The 19164-nt window shown below is 37.2% G+C and overlaps 1 protein-coding gene across 3 annotated transcripts in view; it reads left to right on the top strand.

Moving 5' to 3' along the window:
• The window catches only part of zcchc7 (zinc finger, CCHC domain containing 7), a 73863-nt gene extending 59247 nt beyond the window's left edge, over window positions 1-14616 (top strand). For all 3 annotated transcript variants that reach the window (XM_038301665.1, XM_038301666.1, XM_038301667.1), the window contains 3 exons: window positions 7585-7680; window positions 9779-9896; window positions 12574-14616. In XM_038301665.1, coding sequence (XP_038157593.1) covers window positions 7585-7680; window positions 9779-9896; window positions 12574-13181 — 822 coding nt within the window. In that variant the 3' untranslated portion in view covers window positions 13182-14616. The remainder of the gene's footprint in view (window positions 1-7584; window positions 7681-9778; window positions 9897-12573) is intronic.
• The last annotated feature ends 4548 nt before the right edge of the window (window positions 14617-19164 follow it).

The raw sequence follows: 19164 nt of genomic DNA, 5'->3' as shown, positions 1-19164 counted from the left end.
CTTGTCTTCTATTCAACCCCTCTGATGATCCACAAATCATTTAAACATCTTCCTTTTTAAAAAAATATATTTTCAAAACTATTGACACATTTTTAGTTCTCCTTAAGACATATTAAAGCAAATCTTATCTAAAGAGATACTGTAGGATCCATCTTATCACTTATTTATCACATGTAAATAGTAATTTTTGAATGCTATTTTTAAATGACTGGACGATTCTTTAAAGCTTTTTACTTAGATTTTTTTCACAGAACTAAATTTTGGATGTTTCTACATGTGAAGAGCAGAAGTGCTCATCTCTTCAGGACCAGTGGTTCCTTCCTGTTCTTCAGTAGCTCAGTTTGCTTTCCTTCCTGGGGTTGGAGCGCCACTCAATGGCAGATGAGGGAAATGCATGCTGGTCCCGCATCCTAATGGAAATCTTACAATTATATTAGATGTATTTGTTTAGGGAACAAGGAGGGTTAATGTTGAATTCTTGTGTTTTTAGTTTGTTTTACTTTAATCCTTTTATCTGGATAAATACAGAATAAATCAGATGAATGAAAAAAACAGCTTAAAGACATTTACACCTCCTAATTCTGGCGTTAAGTCCTCTATTCCTCAAGGTATAAATTTATGACCTTCTTTGCACTTTTTACCCTTGTCCTCCTTTCTCTTTCTGGCCCACTGCTCTCATTCCTTCTCTTAAGAATGGACACAATTCAAATGAACTTCCTGAAGAAATCCTTTAAATCCATTTCTGTGCAGAAGGCTGTTTCTGCTGCCTCATCATTGTACAGTACAGACTGCCCTGACCGCTCCGTTCTTCCCTGTCAAAAGCTTCCCAACTCTTTATTCATCTCAGTCTGAGGCTCCAGCCGTGCAGCCCGGCCAGGTGACGGCAGGCTTCTCTGCAAAGTTCCATTGTGAGATTTGGAAGAATATTACTTAATGTAATTTAATTTAGTCTTATTAGTTGAATAAAACAATGTCACTACTTATTTTCAGTTCAGGTAATGATATATTATGATGTGTGGAGCACAGAACTGTTTGATTTTAGTGCCTAATTTGTATTTTAAACATACATTGTACATCTAACATAACTTTTTTCGCAGATTGAACCTGAACATTAACATCAGAGTTGTTTGCATCCTTATAATCCAGTAGAATACACATTTGTTTTCACCTTGTTCATTCAAAAACACAAACCCAGATGATTTCCAGCAGAATTTAGCTTTTTCAAATGTTTGTCATTTAATGTTGTTTGAGCTTGTTGCTAGACAGCAGGGTGTATTCAAAACCAAATATTTAACTCTTTACAGTCTAATGGCACATGCTAACCTAAAATATGTAAATATTTGTGTAGGCTGATGAGCCGCATTCTTTTTTATTTATGTATTTATTTATTTATTTGGCTTTTGTGTTTTCTTTACATGCATTAAAATGAGGAATTCCTATAATTTTGATCCAACAAATAACAGTAGTTGTCAAGCTGTGTTTACTTTAACACTTCTGTAACTTTGATTAAAAGCTAATAAAGGTTTAGTTCATGTGTTTTGATTTATAAAATTCAATTAACTCTCTGTTTTCTGATTTGATTAAAAACTCCTTCCTCACGGATTTTGTAGCTCAAGTTTCTTTGTAGTGGCGCCTTAAGAAAAGTTAGAATTAGTCAAAACCTTCGGATTTCAAAGACGACCTGAAATCAGTATACCTTTAGCACTGAGGGTTTTCCTTATGGTTTATTTAATCAATTTCAATCTAATGTTTTCTTTATGAAGATTTCATTTTTGGAAAATCTTGATTTATTTATTTTTTTTTTTTCATCAATCCACTTCTTGGGCTTCCATAGCTCAGAGTGGCATCAGTGAATTACTCTTTGTTAAACCAGTTTTTGTTCAACAGTTATTTCACATGCATATTTCACAGCTTGAATTTGGTTGCCATTTAAATTAAGGGCACTTCCCAGAGGAGATGATTGAAATTAGAGCAAATTTTTTAAAAAGTAGTTTGTCATTTAAGAGAAAAATCGATTGTGATAGAGAAAGAACTAGATTTTTAAGCCATATCGCCCAGCTATAAAGGAGTTAAAAATTAAACGGATGAAATTAAATTAAAATCTTAAATAAATTATTACTAATTGTCATCCTTTTAGAGGAAGGCAGGGTGCTAACTCCTCTTTTCACCTAGAGTTCCTTAAATAAGCTGTTGCATGCACGTAGAGAACCAGAGGAATGCACATACAATAGCCACTCATGCACGCACAGGTGCGGCGTTATCAGAGGTCTTGCAGGCTGTGCAGGTCGTTGTGGCTTTGTGCTTAGCAGGAAGGTGTTGATTCCGATGTGTGTTTGTTTGGCTGAGATGCAAAGTCAGGATTTATCATCCTGCCTGGTGCCTTTGCGTCTCCGTCCATCTGAACGTAGCTCGTCTAAATCCGCGTCTCCGGTGTCTACATGTGCTGTCTCTGTTTAATTGGAGGTAAATCAGCGGGTAGTTCCATGAAAACACCGCCTCACGCTGGCGACGGCAGAGGGAGGCGTTTTGGTTCAGCTTTAGGTGCAAAGAAAAGAAAGCGTACAACTTCCATTTGAATGGGCTAGCTTGTTTCTTCTGTTCGGCCCGCCACGCTGTGACCAGATTACCGCCAGCTCCTGCCCCAGAAGAGGGTTTTTTCTCCAGAGGTGGCAATCCACCCTGTTCCCCCCCGTATCATTCTTTGATTGGGTACCAGTGGAAAGAAAATCAGATTTTCTTCATTGCCTCACTGAAGGAGTTAGAGCGTTCTTAGGGGAGGACTCTTCGTGGACCTAATGCTGGTTCTGAAATGTTAGATGATCCACCTTTGTGGTGTGGAGTTCTACCTTAAATAACTTCTTTGCTCTTCCTGAATAAAAATCATCACATTAGTTTACTAATTTAGAAGGAGAATAAAGGGGATTAAAAAGGATGCATCCAGTGAATTCATTATGTTGTTTCAGAGAAGATGTTTACCTTACAGGCATTTTTTCTTACCCAGAGTATAATCCTCCTGTTTACCTAATATGTGTATGCTGGCATGCCTCTCTCCCACACACCACAGGGGCGTGTTTGCTTTGGTATGAGCCTCGCAGTCTAACGTCGGGTAGTGGAGCTGCTGTCTATGATAAAGCAGGCAGACTTGGTCCCTGTGGGTCCAGTAACATATGCAATCCTCTCCCCGTTGCTGCAATAACATATGCAAAACAGTGCTGCTGGCCCCGACCCCTCTGCTCCCACCAGATCCCTCACCCTCTCTTCATACACGCTCACACAAGCCTGTTTGCTCCTCGGATTGTGTTTGATAACTGTGTGTGTGTGTTCCTTCAGATTGTAGTTTGTAACAGTCTAAGCTTTGTGTTGGCCGAAGGATTATCACAGCTTTGCCACCAGCAGCCAAGGCAAGGAGCAGGAGTAAAGCGGGGCTTAGTCAGACGCGACGTATGTGAAGGGACAACTGTGGGAAAATGCATTTGTGTGTGTGAGAGAGGGATGGAGGGAGCGTGTGTGTGTGTTTCCGTGCGCTCACATGATATCGAACCGAGCTCGTTACGGTTAACTGATCCAAGCTCGGTCCAAATTAGGCACGGATTGTTTTTTAGACGGTAGTGTAAATGGGGTAGTGTAAATAGTTTATTTGCTCTTTTAGTTTATTTGTAGTTTCCTTTTCACTTGTGAGGATTTAGAAGTTAAATGGGAGAGTAATATTGGACAAAGCGATGATGCATCTCTGCTTCTGCTGACCTAAATCATAACGTCAAGCCATTAGAAGAACTCTTGGGATGCTGAGGAGGTAGAGACGCATCTTAAAGTTGTTTGATGGCAGAGCTTGAGAAATAGAGGCTTACGTTTTCTAAAACACAAAAAAAAAGAATTACTTTTTCAATATACTACCCTACTTTCTCAGCACATGAAACCTCTGCAGGAGAGTCTAGGAACTAGTGATGCCAATAACGCTGTGTTTCCGCTTTAACCACAGAACAAAGACTTAGATTTCTTTAGATCATCAAAGACTTAGATAGATCAGCAGAGTCTGTTAGTTACCGGTATCTGGTAATTGAATGAAATGATGGAAGGGCGCTAATTAGGCTTCTCCTAATTTATACGTTTCTTAGTTTTTTAGGTCTAATCTGCCTTTCTTATCATGATCGCTCATATATTTTTTTTTTAACACATAAATGATAAAAGAAACACTTCATGTTGTTAAAAAGAACTGGATCATGATGGAAGTATCCGTCCCCCATAGTTAATTGATTTTTATTAAATTTGGTAAATTGCATTTAAGAATTTATGTTTATAAAAGACAGCTGGAGTCTTAGTTTCGGTTTAAGGAACAATTGGAAATCTGGATCCCAGCTGGTTTGATCCAGATGTTAGATGAATGGAGAAATCAATGTAACACAACAATATAGGACTCAGGCTTGTATAATGGATTAGGATCTTTAGGCATCCATGCTGGTAAACAGTTTCCTGTAGAATTATTTGTTTATTATCTACATTTTGGTCACACCAATAATGAAAAACTCATCAAATTAAAGATTGTTTCCCTGTTAATGAGGGTGGAAGATATGCATTCTTTTAATTTCCTAAAAATACATTGAAAATTAACTCGGCTCAATTCTGATCATAATGCGAAAATGATCATATATTTTCATGTCAGCGTATTTGGGTAAAAAAAAACAACATTAAACTATAATATACGGTAGTTTTAGTTCCTGTTGTATTTGATGATGTAAATTCTGTTTCTAAAATCCAGTTAAGACACTATTCTCAAAATGTGTTTCTATTCATATTTAAAGGACACTGAGGGATTTGCTTAATTTATTTCCAAAAAGTAAAAAAAAAAATGTTACTGGGCCCAAAAACAGAGGTCAACAAAACAGACTTCAATTCAGGTACTAACATAAAGAACTCGAGCACAAACTGACCTATCCAACAAGACATGAGGGAAACTTAAATAGTGGCTGATCAGACCACTGTTGACACACAAGTAGAGATAACTGACTGAAAAACTATCAAATAAATAAACTTAATTAAACAGATGAATACTGGCCAGGTGTGACCCGCTGATTAGCCAGCAATGACCAATTGAGAGGAAAGCTGGAGCTCATTGCAGCCCTCCAGCAGCAGATCCAAAGGAAACCGGCGACTCAAAGAAAAAGAAATCAATCAATTGCATTTTAACAAACGTCTAACAACTTGGCAAATAAAGTTAACTAAATCTGTGCTCTGCAAAAAGCTAACTTAAAGTCAGGCTAATGAAAATATTTGAAATGTGCAACTAATTTTGAAAATGAAAAATATAAAAGTTACCACACAGCTTTAGTGTGACAGCAAGCTGTCACTATACTATTAAGCTGTACTGACACAATTATAAACAAATGTAAATAAATACAAACATACATAATTAAATGATTGAGTGGATTAGTTTAGAGTTGTAAGTATTTGTTTCTTATATATTTTCGCTGAGGTTAGAGCTCACCTTCTCTTCTGCTGAAAGACACTGTTGATTTCTAGTTAGAAAATTCTTGAGGCCTTTTAAGATTGTCCAAAACATTCAGAAACTTTAAACCAAAATCTTATGTTTTCACATTTTTTTTTGTATGTGTGTAACCAGCCATTTATTTATCAGTTGCAAACCTGTTTTCAAATGACTCGTACATCCGCTCTAATAATCCCTCAGTCTCTCAGTCTGAGAGAAGTGTATTAATAAGTGTTGCTACAAAGAGAGAGGCTTATAAAGAGTTTATCCTTTAATTTGATTGTTCTTTGTCAACATATTTCAACTGATTTAATTCAACAAGTTTTGAAGCCTTACAGCAGCACTTCAGCATGGCTGTCTTGCTCTTTTGTTGGATCTTAAGCAAGACCAGATATTTATACATTTACAAAAGAAACATTTGTTTTTTGTCTCCTCCAAGATAAAATCTGGCTGAAACTTTCTTGTTTATGATCAGTTAGGTCAAGCAAAGTCAGGATTCTTGTATCCCTATGGAAATGGCTCTATACTTGAGCTCATTTTCTATTTGGAAGATCTGCTTGTGGCCAAGCTTTAAACTCCTGCTAGATGTTTTAGGTGCTTCTTCAATGTTTAAACGTTTATCCCTCCTGAAGCTAAACACTTCCCCAGCATGATGCTGCCTCCCTCGTAGTTTCAAGTTGGAATGTTTATCTCAGGCTAAGGTCACCTTAGATTAATGTCTCTAGAAAATGAGGCTCTTTTACTAATTGTAACCTGGCGATCTGCTGTGGCTTTAGAGCAATGGCTTCTTCCTTCCTGAGGAACCTTTCATGATGTGGGTGTGGGGCTATTGGGGCACTGGGCCGACATATTTCAGGTCTACGTGGTCCTCCCGTTGATTTAATATCAGGTTGTGAAAGACAGCGACCGACAGACACACATTCAAAGAAAGCTTTTAACACCACTATCACAGGTTGGTGGGAGAAAATGAGGGGATTTAATTTCTTCTTTCTCTCTCTCCTGTGCTTTGCTTCATTCAGTCTATGTGCTGGATCAGACTGTGGCGATAACGCAAGCCCAAGGTCAGGGAGGAAGAGACCTACAGCCAATTTACATGAGAGATGAATGGGAAGAGGGGGTGGAGGTCGGGTAGGGGGCTCGAGACCGGGACTTTGATCTCCTTAGGGTGCACATGCCAGCGTTAATGTGTGTGTGCGCTCGCGCTCGGTTGTGAGAGGTCTGTGATCTCATGGCCTTTGTGATGGAGATGGACCCGGCAGGGCCGACCCGATAATGACGCGACGCTCTAATAGCATTCATCCCTTCTACCGCAAAACTACTCAAGCGGAAAAGAGAGGGAGAGAGGGGAGAACAAGGGGAGGAAAAAAACAAATGTGAGGGGTAGATGTTGGTTTGCAGGGGTGTGTACGGATAGACGGAGAGGGCAGGTGGGAGGGGGAGCTAAGCTATGTTTAAGAAATGACGTGGGGCACGAATCATTTGTAATCTCAGAATCAGGGTGAGGGAGAGAGGAGGGGGACCATAGGTGATGGTGTGTGCAGCTTTGGATTTGTGTTTCAGAAAATGGCATTGGTGTGTGTGAGCCAGAGAGTGTGAGTGTGTGTGTGTGTGTGTGTGTGTGTGTGTGTGTGTGTGTGTGTGTGTGTGTGTGTGTGTGTGTGTGTGTGTGTGTGTGTGTGTGTGTGTGTGTGTGTGTGTGTGTGTGTGTGTGAGACATTAGCAGTAAATGCACTCTGCCTGTGTCGCCTTTCTCTCTCTTTATCAGTGTATATTTGCTGTGGGCACTGGAGCATGGAAGGCTTTCAGAACCCTGGCCCATAGGGGACCAGACCCTGTGTCCAACACACACACACACTTTTACTTATCGTACAGGGTCATTACAGGCTTCTAACTATACCCTGGTAATCAGCAGTTCATATCAGCGACCATATTCATCCGTCCCCAACAATGGAGAGCATGGGAATGATGGCAGAGACGAGGAGGACTGCTAGAGAAACGGAGGGCTAAGCCTCGGTTTCATTGTGTCCCGTCTGTAGACCAAACCTGAATTTGTTGGTTTTATGTTTATTAGCTGGTTTGATGTACCTTCTTTCTCTCCTCAGACTAAGAGAGGTCCTCCTGTGAAGCAACAGGAAGACGGCGGCGCTAAGTCTCCCGCATATTGCTACAACTGTTCCAAGAAAGGACACTTGGGTCATGTGAGTATCGTAGTCGGTCTTTGTCCATCCAGGTGACTCTTTTAAAAACCAGCAAAATTATCCACCCCCCTTTTTTTTAAATGAAACAACCAAAAACTTCAAGCAGCATTGGGTTCATTATTTAAAAACGGAAAGAGTACGGCCAAGCTGCAAACTGACAGGCTGGATCAGAAGGAAGCAAAGTGACCATCCAACGATAGAGGAAATCCAAAGAACGTTTAGAGTTCATATGATAGCTATCAGTGTTTTGTTTTTTTTTATTTATCCACCCGCTGTGCAGTCTACAAATCCCACTGAATGTGGTATTCTCCCTGAGGATCCTTGATGTGAGTCATCTTTACTTCAAGAGGACGGAGAAGGTGGTAAGAGGTGATGGGATCGTCGCTGGTGTTAAATGAAAAGAAATCCTAGAAAGAAAATCTGAAAGATTGGAGTCTGAAGCAGAAAATCACCTCCCACTAGAATAATGAAACATACACTGGCTACCATCTTCCTTAATCAATGGGATCAAGAATAAAAAGCATGCATAAAAAAATTTTTCAGTTCTGTTTAGTCATATAATGCCAATTCACAACACATCATCAATTATGGCAAGCCACTGGCAGCTGGTTTGGGAGATAATTTTGAATCCAAAAAAGTCCAACTGGTTTATCTTTTAATTTTAAATGACCAAAATGTTTGACCAACTCTAGAGAGTAAGTCAACTTTATTAGTATATTGCTTTTCACAGACATGGTCACAAAGCACTTCACAGGGATAAAGACCTAAGAATATAGAAAAGATAATGACATACTAAAGCATAAGAATAGAAAAAATAGCATATTTAAACAGAATAATGCTTCAATTACTGATTAATATCTCTAGTTTCACATTAACTTGTAGCTAATGCAGTTTGTGTGACATATACTCTCAGCTCCCCTCTGACCATCATGTGGTTTTACAGCTGATAATCATCCAGGATCTTTGCAACACAGACAACGTAACTGTGTCTTGACTTTAACCAATTACCAGTTTGGAAAAAATTGATACAATCTATGGAGGAGAAAACGGACTGAAAACAAGAAGGTAGATTTTAGTTTGAAGTTTTACCGCAAAATCCCACATCCTCTGTAACTGCCCCGCCCCGCTTCCAGACCACCTGCCCAAAGCGGAGATGGAGGATGTGGAATCTGGGGGTAAATCAGTTCATAAGCAGAGGAGTTGGCAAATCATTCAGTATGGAAACTGTTACTAAGGTATTTTTGGTTGTCTGGCTCCAGTGACCCATTACCCACCAACAGGGAAAACATTAAACTGTAGCTAACCTTTTTGGCCTTACTAAAGAATTACTCCAACACTGCATCGATTAGTCATTGAGGTCACCGAAAAATCATCTACTGCCTCATGTTTCTGTAAAGATCTGCTTTCTGGAAGTTCAAAAGTTTTATCCCCTGTTCAAAGAAAAAAAAAAAAAAAAAACTTCACCTGCATTCAAACATGGCGGTGGGAGTGTGATGGTCTGGGGCTTCATGGCTGCTTTAGCATCTGTTTAATTTACCACAATTTATGGAGGCATGATTTCTGCTCTCTACCAGGAAATCCTAAAGGACGAGGTTCAGCCATGAGTTCATGACCCTAAGCTCAAGTGCTTTTGTTGTTCAGTAGGAAGACAATAAAATATCTCTAGAAATTTACCTCTGAATGACTAGAAAGAAACAAAAAAGAAGGAGTCAAAGTCTGTATTAAAGAATGACCTGAAAAGTTCCAGCTAGACTTAAAATCCTTTCAATGTGGCTAAATTTAAATTTGCACAGAATAGTGGACCTCATATTTCCTACATTGTTGGAATTTAACGGGTATTACAAACACTTGACGATCGTTTTCCTTCCACCGAAACAGCTCAGCAGATTTTTAGGGAGGTAAACTTTTCATATTTTTTTTCTAGATAAACTGAAAAGAGATCTGAAATACTTTGAATGTTCATTTTAAACCAGCAGTCAGGGAATAAGTTCATTTACCTTTCTACATCTTCTAGTCGGAATTGGTTCTATGTAAAAAGCATATCTAGTGCTGTAGTTGTATTTTCATGTAAACATCCATTTTTGCACACTTTCCTCAGGAATGTAAACAACAGAGGATGTTCAGTGGGGTTTTTCCCACCTACCCCTTCATCAATCACTACGACACGTTGAAGGACATCAACCGCAGACAACACAGAATAGAGATGAAGGTTAAAGGTGAGTCAGGAAAGAAAAGCCAACAAGAAACGCTGGGCCTAATTTTTTGTTGATTGGTTGTTCAGTTGCTTGATAAATCTTGATGACAACTATTATTCAAGCAGGATGGAGCAAATGAAGAATGAAATCTGAGTCATCTCTGTCTTTGGTCATCTCCTACGCTCTCTGTTCTTTTGCATCCCTGTTAAAGGATTAATTTCTTTGTTTTAAATGGGCAAAAGTTTTGGATCATTGTACTCTGAAAAGATTAGAAGAGGAAACTTCCTTTTCCTGATAGAGGACTTTTATTTAAACTCTCCTGGTTTTCTGTAATGCGTTCTAACAAGGCTCCCTTGGTCTTAGATGTAAAAGCATCTCATTAGAAAAGCATCCCATATTTACCCCAAATCTTCCTGTAGTATATATTGTTGAGAAGACCTAGACTTATTCCCATGAGAATGATGGGTTCAAAAGTTAGTTTTTTTTTTCCTGGGGTTGCATTAAAACAATAAAAATAGGGATGTTTGTAACATCTCCAGCTTCTTTCAAACTACCTACTCATCATTATAGCTGTAGAAATGAACACACTGAAGTGGATAGCTTTAGTCTTGTCACTGTTTCCTAACCTGGAATAGTCTATTTACTTGTTCCAGAACATAATCAACATTGTATCACGTTTATGCCCCAGAGAAATCCAAAAAATGTTGTGGTTACATACAGTGAGGAAAATAATTATTTGAACACCCAGCTATTTTGCAAGTTCTCCCACTTAGAAATCATGGAGGGGTCTGAAATTGTCATCCTAGCTGCATGTCGACTGTGAGAGATATAATCTGAAGAAAATAAAATATCCATCAAGCAATATATATTCTTTAAGCTGCAAAGAAGTATTTGAACACCTGTCTATCAGCTAGAATTCCGACCCTCGAAGGCCTGTTAGTCTGCCTTCCAAATGTCCGCCTCCACTCCATTTATTATCCTAAAATGGGTGCATCTGTTTGAGGTTGTAAGCTTCATAAATGTACCTTTGCATCCTATACAATCAGTAATAATTCAACTACTAACATGTCCAAGACCAAAGAGCTGTCCAAAGACACTAGATACAAAATTGAACACCTCCACAAGGCCTGAAAGGGCTACAGGAAAACTGCCAAGGAGCTGTTGGAGCAATCATCAGAAAATGGAAGAAGTTAAACATGACTGTCAATCTCCCTCAGACTGCGGGTCCATGCAAGATCTCACCTTGTGGGGTCTCAATGATCCTAAGAAAGGTGAGAAATCAGCCCAGAAATACGTGGGAGGAGCTGGTCAATGACCTGAAAAGAGCTTGGACCGCCATTTCAAAGGTTACAGATGGTAATACACAAAGACGTCATGGTTTGAAATCATGCATGACACGGAAGGTTCCCCAGTTTAAACCAGCACATGCCAAGTCCCGTCTTAAGTTTGCTAATGATCATTTGGATGATCATTAGCAAACTGGAGGAGTCATGGGAGAAAGTCATGTGGTCAGATTTGACCAACATAGAACTTTTTGGTCATAATTCCACTAAATGTGTTTGGAGGAAGAAGAATGATGAGTACCATGCCAAGAACACCATCATTACTGTGAAGCATGGGGGTGGCAGCATTATACTTTGGGGTTGTTTTTCTGCACATGGGATGGGGCGACTGCACTGTATTAAGCAGAGGATGATCGGGGCCATATACTTGATTGCCAGATTTTGGGGAAAAACCTCTTTCCCTCAGTTAGAGCATTGAAAATGGGTCGAGGCTGGGTTTTCCAACATGACGATGACCCGAATTAGAAATCCAGGATAATGTAGGAGTGGCTCTGGAAGAAGCATATCAAGGTTCTGGCATGGCCTAGCCATTCTCTAAACCCCATAGAGAATCTTTGGAGGGAGCTCAAACTCCGTGTTTCTCAGCGAAAGCCCAGAAACCTGACTGAACTAGGAATAGAAATAGAAATTCAAATAGTAATTTTACTTTATTGATCTCACAATGGAGAAATTAATTCTCTGCATTTAACCCGTCCCTTTGGGGAGCAGTGGTCTGCCACTGTGCAGTGCCCAGGGAGCAGTGTGGGATTGAGGGTTGTCCAGAGAGCCAGAGTGTATGCTGTGGGGATCGAACCAGGTTCTTGCAACCTTCTCAGAGCAGAAGCGCACACTAGGCCAACGCTCCGCACAGAGAAGATCTGTGTGGAGGAGTGCAGTGCCTAAAAATATAGAAAACATTTGACCTCTGGACTTCTAAACAAAGGCTGCTATACCAAATATTAACATTGATTTTTTTTCAGGTGTTCAAATACTTATTTGTAGCTGTATCATACAAATTAATAGTTAAAAAAAAAAAAATCATAGATTGTGATTTCTGGATTTTGTTTTTGTTTTAGATTATTTCTCTCACTGTGGACATGCACCAAGATAGATGTTGTAAAGTGTTGTCGAAAGTAGGGAACGTTTTTCAGACTTATTTCTGTGTTCCCTGTAACTGTTCTTAAATTAAAGCATGAATTTTTTCTACAATGTTCTTTCTTCATTTTTCTGACACATTTATTTTCATTTTTTATCTTTTTATTTATGGTTTATACCAGTGGATACCAATTAAAGAAAACCTTTCTGTCCTTAAATCCAAGTAATTTCCCTCTGGGATTATTAAAGTATTTCTGATTCTGATTTTTGTTTTTCTTTAGATATAGGAAGAAATGGAGCTCCATCTGCTGCGTCTCCCGCCCCTCCAACTCCTGGACCACCAAAAAAGAAACAAAAACTCAACCATTACAAAGACAGCCCCAACTCTAAGCGTACGCCCCACCAAACCCCAAACAGAGCAAATCCTAACCACATCATCTTCAACGATGATGACTTTGATTCTACACCCAGAAGAAAGCCGGATAAATCACCCAAAAGTGGGAGCAGTGCAAAACCATGGAAGCCTAAAAGGCCTCTTCCTGCTACAAGAGACCCATTGCCATTAAGTAAACTAGTTGTTGATGAAGCAAGTGACTTTCCCAGAGGGGGAGGCCCTCAAGGAGACAAGGAGGGGAAAATGAAAAAGAAGAGCAAGTTCAGAAAAAAACAGGGGAACTTATTTATGTCAGAGGAGCAAAAAGACTGGAAACCAGGGCACGTTTACAGGACTGGAGAGGAGAGGAGTAGGGGCTCGAAACCAAAGAATCAGATGGGAGAGAAGAAAAAACAGAGAAAATTTCCCAACAAGACTCCTAAAAAACAAGCGGGCAAACCGATGTATGAAGAAGATAATCTGTTTCTCATTAAGCAGCGGAAACGCAGCAGATAGCAGGGGCTGCATCTGTCAGGATAATTAGGATTGTGGAATTTTAAGGCATCTGAAGTGAGAATGATGGTATTTATTGTGGTTTCTCATAAGCAGCGTTTTAACACACCAGTGAGAAAGGCTGTAAGGAGCCGGATTACTGAACAGCTGAGTCCACTTAACCTTTCCCTTTCATCTTTCAAGCTCTCTGTGGTCAGACCAGAACATCCCATATTCTCAGAGCTGAACATTATCAACAAACCATGCAATTAAAATGTTACTGTTAATTAGAATAATGATGATTCTGGTTGGCATCATCATTACTCTTCTCTTACTTCCCTGATCATCATAAGGAGGCCAAAATGCTCCATGTGCTTCGGCATCGAGTAAAAGCTGCTCGGTATACTACTGCCATTTAAAGTGTGAATGCAGGAAACCTGAAGTTTCATCAAATATCCGAAATTCGCCCCAAGCAGCATATTTACAGCGACAACTGAAATTATATATACAGTGTTGCTTTATTCATTTAGGATACATTCTTAACTCTTATGCTAAGATCAAATTGTATGACTAATATTCTGTTTTCAATAAATTCTTGAAGCGTTAAGTTTTCACACTGGTTTCATTCAGAGCTGCCAAGTAGCAGATATCGTTTTAATTATTTCAAATTGCGTCTGAAATGGCTGCTTTAAATGATCAGCACAGTGTAATGCTTCTTTAGGTGCTTTGTGGAACCAGTTCTTGTTGTAATTGTCAAGAAATATCACTTTATTACTATAGCTAAGTTTAACATTAAAGTATTTCAAATGTTCTTTTTTTAACTCTGTAAAATTAATGTAGATCCTCTAATCTGGACGAATATCTGTGTTTACCTTATTTTTTTCTCTTTGGAGCTAATTAAAATACAGTTTGTTTTTCCTTTTTTAAATCATGTTTGGGAACCTGTTATTTTATCTCAATTTAAACCAAGCATTTAACTGGCAGTTTAATGGTTTATCCAAATAGATCGGACCCTACAGCTTCTGTGTGCTTACCGTGTGTCTCTGATGCTGAGCTACGGTTAGTCCAAAAAAATAAAAATAAATCACCAACATCCCTAATGTTGTTACATGTGCCATTCTGACGTAGAAAATCTTTTTTTGTGTGTATGTGTGCAGCTGTTAACATCTGTCTGTAAATGTTTGGAAACACACCCTGGGACAGGATTTTTTTTTAAAACGCGTAAATATTAGCCACGTCGGACATTAGAAGTACCTATAAACCATGACAATATCATGCACTGATCAGTCATTTCAAAGTTTTTGAAAAAAATGTTTCTAGTTAACTTAGAATGGTGCTTAATCTACATTAGCTGCTGGCTTTGATGGTAAACGCTGCTAGATGACACTTGGCATGCTGGGGATGTTTGAGTCTATCATGGATTTTTTAAAATGAGAATAAAAACTATGGGATCAAGTAATGTTGTTCAGCAGGTTCATTTTTTCCCTAAATCTCAACACGTTTCAGTTTAAGGAGAAAAGTGTTGTTCAGAAGTTTAATGTTCTTGTGATTATTATTTTTTTCAATTATTTTTCAAGGGAAGCCTCTTTTTATTGATTTAGCTGAAGGTTAAACAAGTAAAAGGATTATATTGCTGGTTAAATGATTGAATATCCACTTAGATTTTTTAATGTGTTATTTTTAAGGAATAAGGGAAATCTATCAGCAGCAGATATGTATCATTCTCCACTTGGTTCTATGCTTAGAACATGTTTTACCTTAAAACCTGATGGAAATCCAGCTGTGAACCCAGATGTACTGCTTTCTGTGCTTCAACTCCTTTAACTTTTTTTTTTTTTCAGGGTTCATCAAAAAAAAAAACTAAGCACTGAAACAAATTTACTTCCAAAAGGCTTCATGTGAAAACCCTAAAGATCTGATAAAAAAATATCTTTATATACCGGTACCTTTAATACTTTTAGATTTGCTGCAAACTTCTATGTATACTTAATAAGGATTCTGTGCAATGGATCAACACAGTCAGACATTAGCTAAAAAAAAGAAAATATATTGATAAATGTTCCTAATATATATATTTTTTCACTAATAATCTCAGAAAGTGTGTCCCCCTTCTTCTCCACTGCCAAATAAAATCTTGTACACTTATAGTTTCTATCAGAAGTTAAAGGATTGTTGTATTTTAAATGTAATCTAATTCTACAGATGAATCAATACTGGTGGAGAAAAACAGGTATCAAGGACCACTGCAGACAATGTCATAGAGAGGGATGTGAAGAGGTTTAAAGAAAATCATCCAATTTTACTCTGCTTGCTGATAAAAAAAAATCTCCAGCTTTGAAGATCGCGCTGAACTTTGTTTAAACCATTCTTTAAAAAATAGCAAGTATGGCACAGCTGCCCGTCCCAGCTGACCGGGGAACACTAGGAGCTTTAATCAGAGAAGAAGCTAAGACTTCAGTGGTATTTCTCTAAGCGCTGCAATGAACCACATTTTAGGTAGGATTGAATTTATTATTTTTTTAAACAGTGTCCTGTCTGGCAATGTGGCAATAAGAATAATTGTCTTGATGCCAAAAAGAGAGCCCTACAGATTTTGCTTTCACAAGTGGAGCACTGAATATTTTGACAGGAACATTTTTCTGCACATCATGCACATCTATTCTGTATGGAAAAGCTGCAAGAAGTAAGCTATCCTTAAGCAGTAATTCCTCATCTTTTGACATGTTTGTCTATGTGTGAAATGCTTTGTAATGCAGGGAACCCTTATTCACCAATATATTTAGAAATATCGTCACTACAATCAAAAATAATGATAGTAGAATCAGGATAAACAGATTCTAAATGTAAACATAGATTATGTCCTCTAATAACCTATACTGATGCTCTTTCCCGTTATGTTTTCGGTTTATAAGGGTGATATCCTGTGTCTGGAACATGAGCCAAAGTGAATGTTTTATAGTGGTCATGGTGTCGTTTTTTTTTTCTTCCAAACTGGTGGGTGATTGCTTTCCTATCTGACATTACCTCTTAGCAGTGGATTTACCTAATCATGTGTTTTTACTGCAGAGAACAGGGCCTTAAGCAGGCGGTAGTCTTGGCAGTTGCACAAAACACCTTGTCTTTTTAAAAATCCACTATATGTTCATTCTTTACTGACCATAATGACCGTCAACTCAATCAGGTTAATAATAAATACCATATCCAAAATATGTTAGCATATATTCTAAATTAATAACAAAAAAATTTGGGATGAAATACCGTCAAATCACACAGTTGGCACCACTGATATTAATGGTGAATTGATACATATGAATTAACAAAATTAAGAAAAGTTGTCTATATAAGTGTGTGTGTATATATATATATATATATATATATATATATATATATATATATATATATATATATATATATATATATATATATATATATATATACACACACATAACATAAGATTCTGTGTGTGTAGGTATATTTTTATGACCATAAATACTATCACTAACATGCTATACTGTATACATATTAGGCTGAGTAGTTAGTAGTATTTAACATATAGATACAGATGTATTCATAGATATAAGCACCAAATGTAGCAACCATACACTTTATGTAAGAGTAATGGGAGGCAATAATAAGCTTGCAATCTTTCTACACCTACAAAAAGATTTTTTTAGTTTAGGATTTTAACTTAATCATATGTTTCCTTTTTAATTTGCCAAACTTTGGATAATATGTCATTGTTACTTAAAAAGCTGATTTCTTCCAAATGATGTTAAAGTAGTGGTGACGTCAAATCATACGTTTGTCCCCATTATTTTTACCCAACCCTTTTTGTTTCAGGGACAGTAACAGTCTGAGTATCAAACCGGTTGCTCCAAGAACCAAATGCTCTGCTCTCAAACCACTAGGCCAGCCCATGGCAGCTCAATCCCTGATTACCGTAGCTTAACTCTAGACCAACTGTAAACTTCAGTAATAATGTATAAAAAGGCTTCATTGTAAAGAACCTACAGTGCTATTTTTGGGTGGCAGCATGTCTGTAGCCTCAATTTATATTCTTTAAATTGAAAATTAAAAGAATATAAATTATCTTGCTCTGGAACATGGTTTTCCTGCATTTTACAACGAAAATATGAAAGTCAGATGAGCTCACACCTTTTGAAATATTAAACAATTTAAAGATATAAGAACCAGTAAGTCACTTGATTAAAAAAAAAACAATTGAACCATGTTGGTTTTCTGAACTGATTTAAATCATTGTCCCTATATTTAACACTTAATTTTTTAAAGTTTACACAAATAAGTGTTTTTTCAGCTCTAAAAAAAGGAAATAGGTTTCCTTTTTTCAGTGAACTCCTTTGGAGCCACATTTCGCATTCTATGCGTAGAATGCAAAATGTCTATTAGCATTTAACATAAAATCTGTACACTATAGCCTCATGGATTTATGTAAATTTTTTGGATATAAAATATTTTTGTATACGTGACTTATTAATAATTGATTTATGGTATAGGGGGGGGGGGACATCTCTTTAGTGGATTTGGAAAATTAAAGCCTTCTAAAAAGGGTTAGAACGCCTGTCCGTGATAACTAAACATACAGGAATAAAATTGGATGGTTGAGATTGAAGCATTTTTATGTGTCTGATGGGTATAATAAAAGTCCTTTTCTCAATATGTGTCAATTCTTGAAATTTGATTTTGAATAACGCTTTTTATTTAACCCTTTACCTAACAAGGCCCAAAGTGGCGATTTTGAGACATTTTGTAATAATGATTGTAGAATGGGAAATAAAAGTCCCGTGTTTGAAAGATTTGGTTCTCTTACCCATGAGGACTTTAACTTAATTTTTCAAAATCTGGTTATTGTCTAATGCACATTACAATAAATTGTCAACTGTTTAAACGTAGAAAAAAAATATATATATTTGTTTTTTCAAAGTTTTAATTAAAATAAATCTTCAGATTCTCCATTTTTTTTATAAATATATACACATGTTCTGAACAACCACTGTGAAGGACCAACTCTGCCATATAAAAAAAAAAAACAGATATAAATAAATGCTTAATAAATAGATAAGCATACAATTTATTGCCCCGAAAAATTCAATAAACATATAAATGTAGGTAGAAATTAAAAATTAATTATTACAAGGCGAATAAATAAAGACGCTAATTAAAAGAGATTCATACATTTATGTCTCACTGTATAATTTAATTTCTACTTACATTTTTTAGTTTATTGTATTTCTGGGGGCAATTAATTGTATGCTTATTTATTTGAGCATTTATTTTTTTCTGTATTTATTTTTAAATATGGCAGAGTTGGTGCACCATACAACCACCAGTAACTCTTTGTTCATAACTCTGGGTTTACCAAATACAGTGCAAAAAATAACCAATAATATTGTATACCAAAAAAAAAGGGCAAAGACAAAAGAAATGCCTTGCAGATATCTTCAAGTAGTACATTTCTATTGCACATGAACATTTGATTCACGAGTCGAAATATAGTGTTACATGAATCTGAGAAACTGTAGAAAATAAATACATACATATGGTGAAATTACAACTATTTTTTTTGCTTTAACACTTGAAATATAACTTCGAACATTAAAAAAATGCAAAAGGTAAGCAAAATATTTTTTTTTCCATTGAAGTGAAGGTGTTTTTAATTGAAAATATATATTTTTTGATTGAAGCTACCTTTTTTTTTTTTATAAAGACACAAAACTACCTTCATAGTCCTGCAGGTTCAACTGCAATCTAAAACAACCACGCCACACTTCTTAGATTGTCAACATTAAAAAAACAGTGCCACCTATTCTTCCTTCTCCATTTGTCATGGCCTATCAGATAAATTACATTTAGGTTCTTGCTTTCAACTTGGCAGGAAATGTCGAAACGTTTAACTACTGTGTTTTATTAAAGCTTTCACGATGCGGGTAATGACTTTTCCCAGCGGCTCCTGAACGTCTCAAAGATACCGTCGACGCGCTACGTCATC

The sequence above is a fragment of the Cyprinodon tularosa genome, unplaced genomic scaffold, assembly GCF_016077235.1.
Source record: "Cyprinodon tularosa strain WSP-4 unplaced genomic scaffold, ASM1607723v1 ctg470, whole genome shotgun sequence".
NCBI classification, from domain to species: Eukaryota; Metazoa; Chordata; class Actinopteri; order Cyprinodontiformes; family Cyprinodontidae; genus Cyprinodon; species Cyprinodon tularosa.
Note: the sequence above shows the minus strand (reverse complement) of the source record. Positions and strands in the feature narration are given on the sequence as shown.